The sequence below is a fragment of the Oenanthe melanoleuca genome, chromosome 8, assembly GCF_029582105.1.
Source record: "Oenanthe melanoleuca isolate GR-GAL-2019-014 chromosome 8, OMel1.0, whole genome shotgun sequence".
NCBI classification, from domain to species: domain Eukaryota; kingdom Metazoa; phylum Chordata; class Aves; order Passeriformes; family Muscicapidae; genus Oenanthe; species Oenanthe melanoleuca.
The window spans coordinates 22576920-22594625 of NC_079342.1; the positions used below are offsets into that span (position 1 = coordinate 22576920).

At 41.4% G+C, this 17706-nt stretch overlaps 1 protein-coding gene across 3 annotated transcripts in view; it reads left to right on the top strand.

Moving 5' to 3' along the window:
• Positions 1–17706, top strand: part of SMG7 (SMG7 nonsense mediated mRNA decay factor) — a 48913-nt gene that overhangs the window by 10771 nt on the left and 20436 nt on the right. For all 3 annotated transcript variants that reach the window (XM_056497596.1, XM_056497598.1, XM_056497597.1), the window contains exons 2-9: positions 7496–7527; positions 8703–8820; positions 9850–9982; positions 12638–12809; positions 13651–13722; positions 14705–14855; positions 15189–15324; positions 17356–17518. In XM_056497596.1, coding sequence (XP_056353571.1) covers positions 7496–7527; positions 8703–8820; positions 9850–9982; positions 12638–12809; positions 13651–13722; positions 14705–14855; positions 15189–15324; positions 17356–17518 — 977 coding nt within the window. The remainder of the gene's footprint in view (positions 1–7495; positions 7528–8702; positions 8821–9849; positions 9983–12637; positions 12810–13650; positions 13723–14704; positions 14856–15188; positions 15325–17355; positions 17519–17706) is intronic.

Genomic DNA, 17706 nt, shown 5'->3' on the forward strand with positions numbered 1-17706 from the left:
AGCAGATCTGTTTGGAGGCAGTTTGAGCCTGCTGGAGCAGAGCTACACAGGTCAGCTGGACTTGGGCCAGGGCCTCAAGAACTTCGAGCTGCACCTCTCCTGGAGAGGACAGTTCTTTAGCAGTGTATCCATTGGCCTCCCTTCTTCTGTGCTAATAATATTTGCTAATCTGAGCTGATTGGATTGGTCATAGGTTTCTCCTTCACATATTCCAGGAGTACTATGTGTTTTGGTGATGGACTTGGGTTTTGTAGCTAACAGCCCTTCTGGATGAGGCACTGCTGTACTGAGGAGAACCAACAGCAGAGTAGTGCGGGTGAGTTGTGTGTTGCTAAGCCAGAAATTATTTGTGTATTCTCTAGCTGGAAAGTAAGTTTATCTCAGAACAGCATTGCCTATGTGTTTCTGATAGAGAATGGGGAGCAGCTAATGAGACTCCTATAAATGACTGGCAGTGATGTGCTGAGTATCCATTTAATTATCATCAATGGAGGATATTATTCTCCCCAACTGGTGTTCAGCCTTCTGCCGTTACTGTGCTTTCAGAGTATTGTTTGTGTGTAATTTCAAGATGGAAAATTGAAAATAATTTATAAGATGCAGTTTGCAATTAGGATCATACCCAGATGTAATCTGAGCATTTTTGTCAAGGCTTGTCTGTACCTTTCAAATCTCTTAATAATGAGAAGCTGTTTAAAACTTTTGGGTATCACATGTTTGTGCATAGATGTGTATTTCCTGTGATGTTGGTGTGATGGAGAGTTTGTAAAATGAATAGGATTGGCAAAAAACAGTTTACAGTTACTGAATGACCACAATATTTAAATATCAATAATTTTGCTTTAGAGCTTATGTTTTGGAAGGCCTTGACTATCTGGGCATAGATCTTAGCATTAGGAGTTGGTGAGCATATGTTGAAAATGCTGAACTCCACTGTATCTGTCATAGCTAACTTGCTGCAAACACAGTATGAGGGATTACTTGTGCTTTATTTCTGCCACCTCTAATGGTACCATCTAATGGATTTGCTCTTTACCCATCTGCTGCTTAGCAATGAAGACAGTATCTCAAATTCCCAGTAACTGACTCCTCTTAAATGATAATTTCCTCCGTGTTGGAGCTGTTTCACCCATAGTGAGCATAAAGGTCAGCATTTGCCACTGCACAAGGGGTAATTTGAGGCAGGGATGGAGAGGAAGGGGTTCTGTAGGGAACACCAAAAATGAGAAAGAGATTGGAGTTTTATATCCCAAGCTGTTAATGGAGGTTGGGGGCAGCAGGGAACTTGTAGAGGTAAAAGTCAGAATTTAGATGCTGCAGTTGTTTCCCTCTTGATGCAAAGTGGAGTAGCCTTTCCAGAGGGAAATGTAAGTCACTGCTCTCCAGTGCTGCAGGCAGGTGAGAGGGCGTATTTTGTCTGCATTACAGGGAGAGGGAGAGCAGAGAGTCCGGTGGAGGCAGTGGAATGCTGGAAGCCTGAGCAATGTAGATTTGTATTTCCCTCTCTGTAGATTAAATCAGATATTAAAAACACACTAACTTCCCTTAGGAGCACTTTAACTTTGGGGCACATCATTTTAAAATCTTGGGACAAGGAAACTGACTTGCATGAAACTGGAGTAAGGAAATGAGTTTGAATGAAGCTGACGGCAAGGGTACTTCTGCCGTTATCCAAGGAGGAGGAATGTCAGCTCTGATCAAATTTGGAAAGAGTTGCTTTTAGTGGTTGTGTTTTGAGGATTATTATTATGACTTGCTTCTACTAGAGGAGAAGGAGGGAAGATGGGATTAAGAAAAACTGTGTTCTGTGTCCCCATTTCTCAACATCCTTCTCAGCTATAGTGAGAACACAAAAGGAATAGAGCAGGATTCCCTGTGGAGGGGGTTTGTATTCAGGTGGTGATTGCTTTGCTTTAATATCTGCGTGCAGAAGTGTAGAGTTTGTGGGTTAGTTTTTTTTACTGGTGATGAATTACTTGTTTCTGTGGCTTTGATCTACAGCTATTATCTGATTAAACTGCAGGTCAAGGAAATTACCTGTACCCGGGCTTCAGCTGCCTGTAAGAGGAGTAATAAGATTAAACTTAGCACGTAAAATTGACAATAAGGTGGTTCTTTTAAAGGTCTTTTTCATTTATGTGTGTTCCACAGCACATGAAACATTTAATTCCACAGCCTGAAGATCTCTTGCTACCTCACTAAGAGCTGACATCACCTAAACGTGCCAGCTCCCTAAGCAAGTGATTCCAGAATTTTATGCAAACTGTGGTCATTTAAATTAGGTGGCAACACTTGAAAGTTTGTACCTTCTATAGAGGTAAAGCTGTTAACGTTGTTTAACAGTACATGTCTGATGCACGAGTAGGTAGAGTCTGTACACAAATTATAAGTAAAATCTTTGTTGGATGCTGTATACCCCTGCAAGATCCTGATTCCATCCATTTGCCCTTTCAGGAAACAGTGTGTGAGGCTGTTAACAGCTGTTGTCTGTATTCAGGTGATGTTGAATTAATGGGTGGAGGAAAAATCAAAGATTAAGTTTACCCACAAGTTTGCTGCTACTGTTCTTCAGGCATAATCATCTATGTTTAGTAACAATCCTAAGATTGCTGCAAAAGTATTTCCTTCTGACAGGTCATAGTTAGAGATACTGTTTACAAAACAGTTCAGGGAAGTCAGAGTTACGTTTCAGAATACAACCTTTAGCAAAGTGTACCAGCTGCAAAGGATTAGTAGCCACATAGTCTCTAAAAACAGTTAAGAAAGCTTTCAGTTTTAGCAAGTGTTAGTGGTAACTCTTAGGAATTGAAGGAAAAATACTTATTTTTCATAAAACTGTCAACTGCTTGTATCAGCAAGTTTTCCTCACGTCTCACTCCAGATGTGAATGATGTCTTGGGTGCAGTGCTTTGGGGCTTCTGAACAACCCATCTCCTCTAAATATGCTGTAGAATATTCAGTGTCCATGCTGTTAGTGTTTCCTACTGCTTCCACCTGCCCTGAGTCAGCATGGGTATGCTTAAATACAGACAAATAAAGAAAAAAACTGCACTGAGTATAGAAACCATTATAAATTTTTGTTGAATATAACAGTTATTTTGAGGAAAATCTAAAATGGTAGTTGAGGGTTGTTGCTTTGAAGTTCCTTCTGGTGTGAACCTTGCCAAATACTGAAATTATGAAATTAAAATATCAATTTAAGTATCTTGGAATTTTAGTACGCTAGTATAGAAAATTTATCTTTCCTATCCAAAATGAAAGATTTCCCACATTTATTCTATATATTTCTGGCAGTGCCTTTGATGAGCCTTGGTATCAGTCCCCTCCAGCTAAGGCACATTAGGCTGCAGGTGTAGCACAGTTTGCATACACCTCCAGGAAAGAGAGCTGCTGGAGTATGAATTTCTGCTTGGAGTGAAACTCCTGCCCATTTGATGTTTTTCAGTTTCTAGAATCACAGAACGTGATTGGATTCTGATGGCTTTTATAAGCCCAGCTGCATGGATTCATTCCCCATTTTAGTCATGTAAATCCTCAATTCCTTATCGGGGAGGGGGTTGTGTTACTGAGTTTTGATGAGGGAACTGATACAGCTGCTGATGCTTAGGGCTGTCAGGGGAAAACCAGGTGGAGTTCCCCTTCAGGAACAGTGAAAGCAGTGTTGTGTTCCATGTTGGCTTTGTGAGGTCTGGGGTTTTCCGCGTTTTTTGCAGAACTTGTCATGCCACAGCAGATCAAGCCTGGCACATCTTCACTGTGAAAATGAGAGAGGTGTGGTGTAAGTGAAGCTTGACTTCCAAAGTAGAGGATGTTAGCTGGGTAACACAAAACTGCTGCTTTGAGAAGTTTGGCTTGATTTTATTGGCTTATCTGTGCTTGATAATGAAGTTTGTTAGCAGACCCCTGCTTCGTAGAATGGATACAGCCCTATTAGAGATGCAGGGCAATGTATGCAAAACTGAAAATTTGTGATTGAGTGCTTTGAATTATAGCAGAACTGAAGACAGATATTGGAACAGAAACGAGTTCTTCTGGGGACAATGGTAAAATAGATCCATTTGTTCAGTGATGCACAAATAGAGTTTGGCAACAAGAGGAAAACTTGAATAGAATAGTTAACCTAAGAGGCTGTATGGTTTTTCTAGCACGCAACCTTTTTTGCCCCAGAATGAGTCATTCTAATGTAGATTCAGTTTGAGGTGGTGTAATAAAATATATGGCCAGAAGAGCTTGTTAAAAATGCTGGGTGATAAAAGGAGCCATTGTCACTGTGAGAAACTCTCATCAGCTGTTACCAGTGAACTCCAGTTGGTGCTCACTAGGAGTCCCTGAGCACCCGCAAAGGCCCATTGTGAAGTTTGTTTAAGGAATGGGCAGTGTATCTCTCTCTCCGTCTCCCTCCTAATATTTTGCCACTGATGCAGAGCAAGTTTTGTACCCAGGCTACCCCCTGTTATCCTGGCTTAGAATGTAACTATTTGAAATAAATTGTTTCTAGGTGGAAATGGAAGCAGCATACTAATGTTAGATCGACTCTCCTAATTCCTTTGGCCTCTAGGAAGTATTGAAATAACTTCTATACATTTTATTAAAAATTACAGTGACAATTCCTTCAGTATTGCTTGTTGCAATTTTATAAATTATACAAAGCAGTCTGTGTTAAGTCTGGTGAAGTGACTGGTGCTAAGGCCTCTTGTTCTGTGAGTGCATGAGTCTTCTCTTCCAAAAAAAAAATGTGTTTTTAAATAAGCCTTTTAGGTAGAAGCTCAGGTCTAGATATATGATTAGGTCTGTGCATTTACAGAGTCTGTCAGCAGTTGCACTGATATAGAGCCTGAGGCTCTCTAATCTGAATTCTCTAGGCAACAGTGAGGGCAAACTTCTGGGGGAAAAAGAAAGTGCTTTTATATTTCCCCTTTTAAAGATTATACATAGTGGAAGGTAATTCCTCACAACTAATTTCCAGAGGAGCTTTGGAAATCGGCTTTTAAAGGGCAGAGCCTTTGTGCCTGGAAGAGAATTCCGGGCTTGTGTCTGTGGGTGCAGTCCTGCATGTCCTGCTGGGGCTGAACCTCTCTGCATTCATGGCTTTGGCAGCACAGATTGTGTTCTCAGCTCAGAGGTGGCCTTCACAGCACTGGAAGATGTTTGAAGCGTGAGCCAGACTGTAGGAACTTGGCTGGCTGTTCAGAAAAGTGAGACTCCAGCACCTGAGCAAGTCAGCTTTTCCTTGGGAGCAGTGGCATCGCTGGCTGCCAGGTCCCAGCACCGCAGATCTGGCTCAGCTCTGGGCCTGACCGGATTTGTGGGTCAGAAGTGCAGGGGCTGCCAAGGTACAGTGATGCCTGGAACGAGACTGGGCAGAGCAAAAGGAATAAAATAGGTATTTATTGAAAGGATACACCTTGGATAGTGCAAGAGCCTGGCTGGGGCTACACCCAAGTCGAATCCAGGATGGATCCCATCCCTTTTGTAAGTTTTGGTTCATCTGCATATTGGGGTCAATTGTCCAACCACAGCACAGGCCATGAAGTCTCAGCCCCCTGGCTTGCCCTCTTCCCTTCACCGTTGTTTCTGCTTTTTGGGTTCAGGTTGTCCTTGATTCTCAAGCTGGGAAGGGATTGTTTTGTATAATTACTGTGTGAAGAGAACTTACTAACACCTAATATAAAGTTTCAGAGTTACACCAAGCAGCAGAGAATCTAAAACGTATAAAAGCTAAATCCAAGGCATCATGGCATGCAGAGGAGATTTCTGTTCCTCCTTGTCCCTTCTTGGCTCCATGGAGGTAGGATCTGCTCATTCCCATCCTGCTGGCTGCAGCCACAGAGAGCCTTCACTTAGATGCCTTTTGTTACTTCTGTGTGGATGAGGAAGAAATGTTTCTTGGGCTTTCAGCTTTCTTCTAATACAGTAGCTAAAATTTGCATTGCTTGTCTCTGTTATTTCTTCTTCCGGTGTTCCCTGCTTTTGGGAGTTAAAAAAACATATTGACACCTTCTTGAAATAAATTGAAAGAAGTTGTCTTAAAGGCATTAAATTTGGATCAGGTGAGGAATGTACAGATTCACTTCTGATACCAGTTAAGGTATTCTTGACTTTTGTCTTTGACTTTTGTTCTTGACAATTAAAGCTCTTGGGGCATCCCATTGCTTCTTGGATGGAGGTAGCTATGGTGAGCTGTTATAGATAATGCTTTATTTAGTAAACAAAAATTTTGTGAAGGGACTAACCAATTTACATCTTCCTAGTAATGTATATTCCATTCTGATACATTTTTAATTCTCAATGTGGACCTCTAAACCTTCCCTGTAATTTGTGGTCAGTAGGTAGATCCCAGAAAGAACTGAAAAACTTTAGTCACCACAACTTCACATTAGCAAGAGAAAGTATGTGCTTGTTTCTGCAGGCCCTTTAGAGATTAGGTGGTGCTTTTTGCTGGCTCTACATTCTTTTCCAGCTGGCATCTGACATTTATGTTAGGCACAGTGTGTCTTCCATCTGTGTTGGGTTTTTTTTTTTTCCCCTGAGGCAGGTGAAGGGAGCATTTCATATGCTGGGAGGATTCCATGTCCAGTGTGGAAAGCTTTCACTCTCCAAATCTATATCACCACTTGAGTGCATTGAGAGCAGAGGGACATGTCCCATGCAAACCCAGCCAGAGCAGGCATCCTGGTGTCCCCTCTGCCAGCCCTGGGTTAATTGTGTCCATCAGACAGGCCAGCAGTGCTGCTCCTTGAAGCTTTGTGTACTGCTGACACTGTGCTTAACTGTAGCACCTCCATTGCCTGCTCCAGCCAGCCAATGACCATTCAGAAATATTTATTTATTGAGGATTGCCCCAGTGTTCTTCTTTTTGGGAAGCTATTTGCCAGCCTCCACCAGCAGTGGGGATTGGCAGAGGATGCTCAGTGCAGGAGCTGTAGATAGTTGCCTGTAGTTGCCATTCTTTCTGTGTGTACTGTGTGGGTTTTTTTTTTCCTTGGAAGCCTGATAAAAGCATTGCTTTAAGGATGCAGTTCAAGGAAGAGGAGTAATTGGGGAATAGTCTTATCCCTTCTCCCTACAAAAAACTTGTGCAGCCTGGGGGGCAGGAGGGCTGTACTAAGGTGCTGATAGACACTGATGGGAGTCTGTGTTGCTCTGACTCTGTTGGCTCCTGCCTTTCATGTGTGAGAACCGGGTAATTGTCACTAATGGTGCCAGGACACTGCTGCCACATAAAGCTTAGAATATAAACCATAATGTAAGCATTTTTAGTTTGTATTTGTTCAGAAAGAGGCAAAAGCAGGGAAAAGTGAACAGTTGGCTATGGTTATGGGATGAACTAAAAGCAGTCACACTGTTGACTCAAGTAGTAGCTCAAATCCTGCATGGAGTGAACTAGAGCAGAGTGAGTTGTAAGCAGATTCACCATTGCATGAATGTGCTTTGGCATAATTCAGTTATTTTGATCTGTCTGTTTCTAATTTATTGTCTTACTGCTTTCTTACAGGCAGGCAGAAGTCCTGAAGGCTGACATGACAGGTAATTGCCTTTTATATACAGTTGATATAGCTTATTAATAATATTTGATTCCTGGTTTTGTTTTCCTTTTGTGTTCCTTTTGCTTAACATTCCTTAGAATTATATAAATAAATAAGTAGTATTTTAACAACTTTTGCCTGTACCTAATGCATATTTTTTAAGTTGACTTGGGATGTTCTAAACATTTGGAGATGAAGGTCATGTCTACTTCTCTCTGAGACTCCTGCCCAGACTAGCACAGGAACTGCTGTACTAGGGATTAGCCAGGATTTGGGTGGTTTTAAGGAACCTGTATGAGAAAATGCTCATGAGCATGTGTTGTGAAAGTGCAGCCCTAGACACAGTGAAATGTTATGAGTTGTGATTTAAGCTATATGTATTCATGGGAAATGGAAATAGTTCATATTAATGAATCAGCCCTTCAGTAAAAGTAGCTTCCCTCATGGACCTTTGCTCAGCTGTGCTTGCCAGCTTGGTGTAGTGAAAGCAGCAGGCTGGTGTAGTTCCCATAGGAATATCAAAACCTGGACCCACCCAACAGGAGTGGCTCCACCCTCAGCATCAGGATGTTTCCCTGGGGTAAGGCCTTGTGCTCCCTCAGCCCCAGCCCAGGTGGTTGTAGAAGCCATGGGAAATTGGACTCTGACTCAACAGCAGGGAGCAGTGTTTGCACTCACCCTCTGGGATGGAGAGCAGATGACTATTGAAGAGTTAGAATGTGGCAAGCATGCAGCAGTACTTGCCCACAGTGTTCTCCAAATACCCACAGTGTGTGTCCATGCACTGTCCTGTTAAGCATCCCTCCATGGATTTATTGTTCAGGCTAATTATTTTCAGGCTACACAGGAAATTTTTCTAAATTCATCCAGAGGCAAGAAATTCTGCAGTTTAACTTATGGAGAACCACGTCCTCCTGTTTTGTTTTTTAACTTGCTGGCTGCTAACTTTGTTCACATCTAGTTCTGGTGTTGTAGGAGACTCATCAGTTAATCAGTGAGCACTCAACCCCTCTAGTTCTTGTATTTCATTATTCTGATGAAACTGATAAAAGCAGGTGCTTGGTGGTGTGTATCTTACACTGAGCTCTGTTTTTTCATTTGGTAAATGAGTGAAGACTCAGATTAACTCTGTAAATTTGTGTGTCTTTGAGTTTTTTTTTCTTTCCTGTTGCTCAGATTCAAAGCTGGGTCCAGCAGAAGTCTGGACATCCAGACAGGCTCTACAGGACTTGTATCAAAAAATGCTAGTAACTGATCTGGAATACGCTTTAGACAAAAAAGTGGAGCAGGACCTGTAAGTACCTCATTGAATTTGTGTGTGTGTATGTAATCTGGGGTGGAAGGCAAGAAACCTTGAGAGTTGCAGAAAAGCAATTGTATCCTATTGAATGGTTGTCTTACTTCCTTTAAAATGAGAGCTGTGCTGTGGATGAAATGTGAGAATGCACTGCAGAGCTGATAAAGAGCATTCAGTAGCTTAGTGTTTTACCTCTGGCAATTCAGAAGCAGCCATGTCATGCAGGAGTGGGTTTTGGAGAGCCAGATGGAAGTGGAGAAGCTAAGGAGCACCAGTCTGCTCTGCTGTCAGGGAAGGGCTGAAGTTTGCATTTTCTGGAAAGGAGGACATTTGCCTGATGTAATCACCTGGAACTTTGAGTAAGGTCTAACAGGAGCTGAGTAGCTACTGAAGAGCCTTTTAAGCCCTGTGAGGTAGAGCTGGGCAGAGGGAGGAATAATCAGGGGAGAACTTAATGGGTTGCTCATGACACCTTACAAATCAGGGGAAAATCCAGCTGGGTTTTCTCCATGCTCTGAATCCATTCCCTCTTATTTAAGGTGCATACATGGATTGTAATAAGTTTAGTTAACAGAAACATGTGTTTCTTTCAGGATTGAGGGAAGCCAGATGAGTAGGCTGGCTGAGTTCTCCTCTCCATGCTTCCAGTTACTGAATTATTTTTAATCCTTATTTCTGTACCCCACATCTTGTTTTAGGGAGGGACTTCTATGCTGCCTAAAATAGAACAATTGCAAGCAAATATTAATGATGTTAGCATTAGCCATATATATATATATATATATATCTGTATGTATATACACATACATGTTAGCTATATATATATCTATCAGGATCTGTTTTCTGAGATATGGAAGGTGAGGAAAGGTGGTTATTCCATATTTAACATTTGTTCTCATCTGAATGTTGCCTGAATTTGAATATTCATGTCTGATGCTATGTAATTAAACAGTTCTTTCCTGTTGCTTATGCCATCTGCATAAGACACTTCCAAAGTAAAAAGATAAATGCCTCTTTTATTTTCAGTTGGAATCATGCCTTTAAAAATCAGATCACAACACTCCAGGGTCAGGCGAAAAACAGAGCAAATCCGAATCGGAGCGAAGTTCAGGCGAACCTTTCTCTGTTTTTAGAGGCAGCTAGTGGCTTCTACACACAGGTGAGTTGCACAAAGTAGAGGATGGGTGGAGGATCAGTTTTAGGTGGGTAAAATGTGTTCTTTGCCCTTAGCTTAGGAAACTGCTGCTGTATTGGATTGAGCAGTGCACCTTGTTAACAGTGGTGTTCTCAGCAGGGGATGTCTGCAGAGCTGATGATGGGCTTTCTTTTGATCAGTCTTGAGCTGAAACTTCTGTGCATCTGGTAGTTGTTTTGGTGCAGTTTAGGTTCCTTTCTAATAGAATCTCTTTAAAGCCTAAACCCCACTGTTTTGGGTAAGGTCGAAGGTCTGTTTCTTACTGTGCTCTGCTTTGTCTGCTCTGAGCAATCATAAAAGCAGCAGGAAAGGCTAGAATGATACTTCTTTGCACTATCTCTTGCCTTCTCGTTCTGCATCTGTTGCCTTCTTGACCTACTGCCCCTGTGAGTCCTCTATTAGAAGGCCTAGCCTTCACTGGCTCTCCAGTCCCTCTTAAAGCCATTTACTCTGTCTCTGCAGTGACCTGTGGTGAAAAATTTTGTCTTTTAATTGTAATGTCTTACAGAAATGATGACACAAAAGCCTTCAAGCCTAGCAGATGAGTTAGGTGATGATTTCATAGTTCTATTTTTCTGCTGTTTCTCTAAAAATTCCCATTGTCTTCTATGTATGTGTTAGTGGGCCATTGCCTTGATTCCTTTTCATTCACTGTATAGTGAAGGATAAACAAGGATAATCGGTTTGGATTAAGTTACTCAGGGACAGAAATATGTGCAGTAAACACAGATGCGCAGAATGTTTGTGATGGCCTAATGGTTTTGGTTTTTGTCCCTTCCTTGTGTCTCCTAACACTGATTATGAGCATTGAGGTCTAAGTCTTTCTTTTTGACAACAATTAGAACAATTAGTTCACTCTAGGAACTGGTCTTCCCCTAAAGCAAAACTGTGTTGTTGAGTGCTCTTGGGTGAAGAATCTTTTGCAAGGCTTTCAGTTAATTGCCAAAGGAGTGAGATTCCTATTCATATACTTATTTCTTACTGGCATATTTTTGCCTACACTCTTTCCTTTGTTAGATTTCATTAGATTTCAGCTTTAAATTATGGAGAATAATATTCAGTGTATGATAATGGCCTTAGTAAAGATAACTTGCCTTTCTTTCCTTTTTTCCCCTCATTTGGTGTCTGCTTCAACAACATTCTGGGTGCTGAATCCTCTGTGTGTTCAGAGTAAACTTTGTCTTCAGCTTACAGCACTCACAGAAGGTCATTTGTACTGTATTATTTCCTAGTTGGATTCCAGACATCTGCAGTGCCAGCTCCAGGGTGCTCCAGCTCCTTGTGGCTGCCCCTTTTTTCCCTTCAGTATTGGTTTTTTTGTAAAGCTAGTTGTTGGAAACAGCCAGTTTGACAGGCTGTCATGGTTGCCAAGGGCGTTCTACCATCTACACTATTTGTCTTGCAAAAGCCTTGTTCTTTCCTGCAGTGGATCAGGGAATTTTACTCTTTCTGAGTTTTATATTACAGACTGGGTCATCTTTCTCAGTTTGCTATGATGTTAATCCCATTTTCAGTCTTAAGCCTTGGCTCAGCCAACGTACCTGTTCTCCTGCTGTGAGGTTTCCGCGAGTGACATCTTTGAACAAGAGCATGAATTTTCTTAATTTGGCATCTTTGAAGATGTCAAGTTGCTCTCTTTTATCCAGCTTTCATCTGTGAGATCTCTCTTGTTCAGGGATTTTTGTTTACTGTATAAAGACAGACCCAAAGGGGAGTGAGGTGTAACACAAACCTCTTTCTGCAGCAAGCAAAAGCATCACCTCAAATCTTGCTTACAGAGTGTGTGTCTCTGTCAGTCGTGGGCTTTCTCTGTGCCTTTATCTGAAAGTGCAACCCTCCTGCAGGTCTGTTTTATTTGGAGACTGAGCATGTTCCCAGCTGGAGAAAGTCTGTCACTTCTTACCTGTATTTTTTACCCTAGAACTCAGTCCAACAGACGCTCTTCACTTTCTGCTTGCTGTTACTTTGCTGAGTATTTGCTGGAGTCCGTTAAGACGAACTTCAAAAACACTAATTAGAATGGCAGAGTTTAGGTTTTCTTTCAATCAGCTTTTGAAATGTTTGCACTAGTAGCTGATGCCTTGTTCCTTGAAAGAGTTTCAGTGTTGGCTTACCACACATGTTTACTGATATCTCAGCCACTGAACTGTTAGTATTGCCTTGTGTTGCTTACAAGCTTGTTTATGTTCCAGCTTCTTTCTAAAGTTTGAGTTGGGATAGCGTGGTTTCTTATGTTGGAACAAGCTGCTTTGGAGGGTGAGGGATGTTAATTTCTATTATTTTCAGAGAACAGTGTCACTTCATCAAGGTATAAAACCCACTGTGTCCCTCTTGAGTGTCCTACTGAAAAAACGAAACAAAAAGACAAAGCAAAGCTATAGAACTCAACAATATCGGTAGACCTTCTGTAGTCAGTCTTTGCTGATAAATCCTTGGTGATTTAAATATCATGGGGATTGAGTTACTCACTTTCAGGAGCTCAAGCTTGTTAATCTCAAATATGTTTGGCTCATCTGTGGTGAGCACACCTCCAATGGTGCTGTGTTAGTTTTGTGACTTGTTTGGATGCCTTTCCAATGCCTGTCTTGAGCTGCTACTGACCCAGCCCCGTTTTTGCAGTTACTACAGGAATTGTGCACAGTTTTTAACGTAGACCTGCCGTGCCGTGTGAAGTCTTCCCAGCTGGGGATCATTAGCAATAAACAGACGCACACCAGCGCCATTGTGAAGCCGCAGTCCAGCTCCTGCTCCTACATCTGCCAGCACTGCCTTGTCCACCTGGGAGATATTGGTGAGTTTCAGAAGGAGGGGGCTGGCACCTGGAGTTCTGTCTGTGTTCAGCTTCTACAGGGAGATCTGCATGTATTGTGGCAACTGCTGGAGCAACTGTTCTCCATTTTAATAGCCAGTTGCTGATTGTGCCTATGGTGATTGCTGCAGGGGGAAAGATCTGGAAAGAAACTCTGTTCAGACTTACCTAGTGTGTGTTACACATTAACGCACGAGACAGTTAATCACTGGCTTTCTAGTGATCTGCTAGAGTCTGTCTCCTGGCATTCTAATCATGTTCTAGCTGGCAGGCACAGGGAAGTGCTGAAACTGGTAACTATTACAAAAGCTTGTTGCAGCAGGCTAGCACACTTCTCCATTCCAGAACACTAACATCTTATGTACAAGGGTACCAGTTGGAAACCCAGTCTTTCATAAATGGGATTTCTTTTTTACATGAAGTTCAACAGGTTTATTTCTTTCTTGATTTCAGTAAAACTTTGTATTGTAGAAAGTTCTCTTTTCACAGGAATCTGCCATTCGTTTTTGAACAACCTGAAAATAGATCTAGTTGATGATCATGCAAAGATCATAAAATATTATGAAAAATATTTTTAGCTCTCTGTATGTGGTATTCTTGGCACTGTTGTCCATCAGACAGTCTTCAGTCTGAGGCAAAACAGTCACCTCAGAATTGAATATGTCAAATCTTGGTGCTGTTTGGTGTAATTGCACGTTCTTCTGATGCTTATTTTTGAAATACTAGTGAAATGCTCATCAGGTAAGTTGCATTTTGTGAAAGTAACTGCAGGGGAGTGGAATTCTGGAACTCAACTTGGTTGTTTTTTTTGCTGTTTTCTTAGCTCGCTATAGGAATCAGACCAGCCAGGCAGAGTCTTACTATAGACATGCAGCTCAGCTTGTCCCTTCTAATGGTGAGTACCTTTTCAGTTCATAATTCCAAAGGAAGATTTGGGGTATTGTTTTCTTCTGTGGCAGTTGATAATCTGGGCTTTTATATAAATATCCCTCTCCAATTTCTCCACACAACCATACAATAAAGCCTCAGGTCAGTCAGTCATTTAGATAATGGTTATTTGCACCATCTGTGTCACTTCCTTTTTGTGCAGATTTTGTAACAAGGAAGGTAATACACAGCTTTACTCCAGGTCTTCACTACTGCTATACTCTGTTACATTCTTATATTATGAAGTGCAATTAGTGAAAACTTGCTTTACACCAGCATCAGTTTTTTTCTTTCATTGTTTATTACCATGCTGATTTATAAAGTTTAGCAGCTAAAATTAGATTTTCAAGTTGCTCGTGGGAGTTAATGATTTTTTTAGTTCAGGGATCTAGCTTTTTAGCTGTTGTCTTCCAGTAACCCAAAATGTAGGGATGGTGATAGAAGGATAAGTCACTTTTGAGCTGGGCTGCTGAAACCCAGCATAACCAGTTGCATTCTAACTGAACAAAACAAAAATTCAACTCCCTGAAACAAACAAGCAAACAAAATCAGACACCTCCATACCCAATCCTTCTCCATCCAAAGTAAAACAAAAAAGGCAGCAAAACAGATAAACAAACAAAAAATACAACCAAAAAAGACCAGAACCCCAAAACAAAACAAAAACCAAAGAACAACAAGCAACCCACAAACAAACAAACCAAACAAAAACCCACAAAAATCCCCCAAACAGCTGATGTACCACAAATTTAGAAGCTTAGAAGCTTTTTCACTGAAGTGGTACTCAGATCCAAGGCTGGGTTGGAAGGGTCAGCAGATGGATCTGAGCCTTGTCTGTTGTTGAACTGAGGACTGTATGATCCCTTTCCAAGTGACCACACATACTCTGAAATCTAGCATGTTTCACCCCCAGGACAACTTGTTGGACAACTTGTCTTTTTCTCCCTTAGGTCAGCCTTATAATCAGTTGGCTATCCTAGCTTCCTCCAAAGGAGACCACTTGACCACAATTTTCTACTACTGCAGAAGCATTGCTGTGAAGTTTCCTTTCCCAGCTGCCTCCACTAACCTACAAAAAGCACTTTCTAAAGCACTGGAAAGGTGAGACTAAGAGTAAATTATTGGCACTCAGATAAGTTGGAAGATACTTCTTCTAAAAGTACCTGCCTTGCTAGAAGTTATTTGTATTTGGCAGTGGAAACTGAAATCCCTCAGTCCTTGTCCAGTCAGAGCATCCTCACAGGTGTGTGGAACATAAAGTAGTTTGTGGTACTCCTGACTGTGATTAGTGAATGCAGGAAATAAGCATACTGTGAAAACATGAAAAGTAGCTTTGCATGGACATTCCTCCCTCATTTTGGAGTAATTCTGTAGTGTTATGTGAGGTGTGTGTAATTCCAAAGGCTGAATCAGGTATTTCTATTCTAATTGCAGTCGTGATGAGGTGAAGACTCGATGGAGCGTGTCTGATTTCATCAAGGCATTTATTAAATTTCATGGCCATGTGTACCTGAGTAAGAGCTTGGAGAAGCTGAACCCTCTTCGAGAAAAGCTGGAAGAACAGTTCAAGGTTAGTTCTAACAACATACTAATTAGTAAATTGAGGAGAATATTTTTAGCAGCTGAGTTCTGAAATTACAGTCCAGTAATCATTTTTTCACATGATAAAATACAGGAAGTTCAAGTGGCCAGTTAGGGAAAGTTTGCATTGCAGCTAACATTGGATAGTTCTGGTGACTTCTGCCAAGATTAGGGATTTTTTCCCATTTGACACATGGTCCACTGTTGGTGGAGATACAGGAGAATTCAGTGACCACTGTTGATTCTCTGCTCTCTAACTTGGATGATTCTTGGATATCTATGAAAAGGACTTGATTAATCTGTGAAGTCTTGGCTTGGTGGCCTGAGGAATTTTGAGAGCTTCATTTTTGAGATGGCTTTCATTCACTCCCAGTGGTTATTAAGGCTGCTTTTAATCTGCCTCGGAAAACTTGCCTCTCCTGTCAACAGTTTGCCCATGAAAATTGTCCCATACAATCTTACTTTGTTAGAACTAGAACTATGCCAGAGCATGTTTTCCATGGAAAATCCGGGAGTCCAATTGATTACATACCCAGCTCATTATGTTGGACAATACAGCAAAGATCAAACAAAAGAAATTTATAAGGTATTTATGCAAAGTAGTACAGTTTCAGAGAGGACATAGTGTTAACTGGTAAATGCCTTTTGGAAACTCTCTGCTTCAGCTTCCTAATTTGTGGGAAGGAAACGGGGAGGATGGATATGTTCAATAGAGCAGTGGATGCTTTTCAAAAAGGAGAACGTGGTCTGAGCAATATAAAAAAAAATCACAAATGTTCTTTACAGTGTCCTTTTACACTTTTTTGTCTTGAATTATTCTGCTACAGCTAGGGTCACACTGTCTTCAAAATAAATTTTATAAACCATAGAACTTGCTATGAATTAGCTTTCAATGTAGGCTGCTCCAACCCAGGCAGTTTATGTTGTTTCAAAAGGAAATAATTATCTCTCTCTTTCCACGTGTGATGCTGGCTGTCGAACACGTACTGGTTTTTTTTTCCACAGAATCAATAATTACAGACATTGCTTAGGCATGTGAAACAGTCTTCATTTTCTGGACTGATCCAGAGTGTTAAAACAGCTAATTGACCCCTGCTTTATTGCTTATATTACCTTTTTTTGTTTATATTATGCAACATAAAGCCTAATTTATCAAAGAGCAGCTCTTCTGCTTCAAGTTGAATGTGGATGTGAAGTTGGCTGTATGGTAGTGAATCAGTTTAACTTTGTGGCTCATTTTAACTCTGAGGAGAGCAGTTGCAGGGTTGGGAGCATTCAGTCAGGCCCTGGGTGCTGCTGCTGGCAGCTCTGCCAGTCTCAGTTGTCAAGCTGTACAGTGCTTCATGCCCTAAATGAGAGAGTCTAGGGTGAACATGGACCTTAAACCTTTTCCTGATGCTTGCACTAGTTAATCCACCTGATTCCATGATTGTTGTGTCTGAAGATCTGTTGACTCCTTTTTTCTTCCCACAAAAATCCTTGAAGTCTCTTTTTCCTGTCCTGAGAAAGGTGTCTGTTCCAGCATAATTAGTGTAAAACATTTGTAAATAGCTCTCGCTATTTCAGCCAAGCCAGGCATTCTGTGACCCATGAAGTCAGGTGTGGAATTAGTTTTTAATGCATAACCATGCAGTAGTTAAATTTTCCTGGGGTGTTTTTTAAAAATATCACATTCTCCATGCTGGTTTCTTGAAAGGCAGACAAACCCAGTGGATCTATGGGCCTTTGCAGTGCTGTCACTGCACATTTGAAGTTGCACTCTTGAAGAGAACCATATGCAAAGGGGGTGTTGATTTGTTGTGTGTCTGAGCTGGTGTACAAGCAAAAACCTTGTGCTTAACAGTGGGGTCCTCCTGAGAAGCCCAGTGCTGTGCTGGGAGGGATGACCTGAAAATAAAATCCAAATTGTAGGTTGCCTAAGGGCAGAAACATTAGTCAAGCAGTGAAGGAGCAACTACCAGTCCTTTCAAGCGTGTGTTTTGCCATCTAAAAATCCAGACACCCTGTGTCTTTGTTGCAGAGGTTGCTGTTCCAGAAGGCCTTCAACTCTCAGCAGTTAGTCCATATTACTGTGATCAACCTGTTCCAGCTGCACCACTTGCGAGACTTCAGCAACGAAACAGAGCAGCACAGCTACAGCCAGGATGAGCAGCTCTGCTGGACACAGCTCCTGGCTCTCTTCAGTAAGTGTGGGAGCTAATTGATTTTTGTATTCCTCTTGATTTTAATGTGGAATCCATTAGTAATTTCCTGTCAGGATTTAGCTTAATGGCTCTGTGAGGTAAGTGCCGAGAATGGACATTAGGGAGAAAGTTGTGAGAGATGATGGTCACACAGGATCATTCATGTCAGCAGTGCTGACTAACACTGG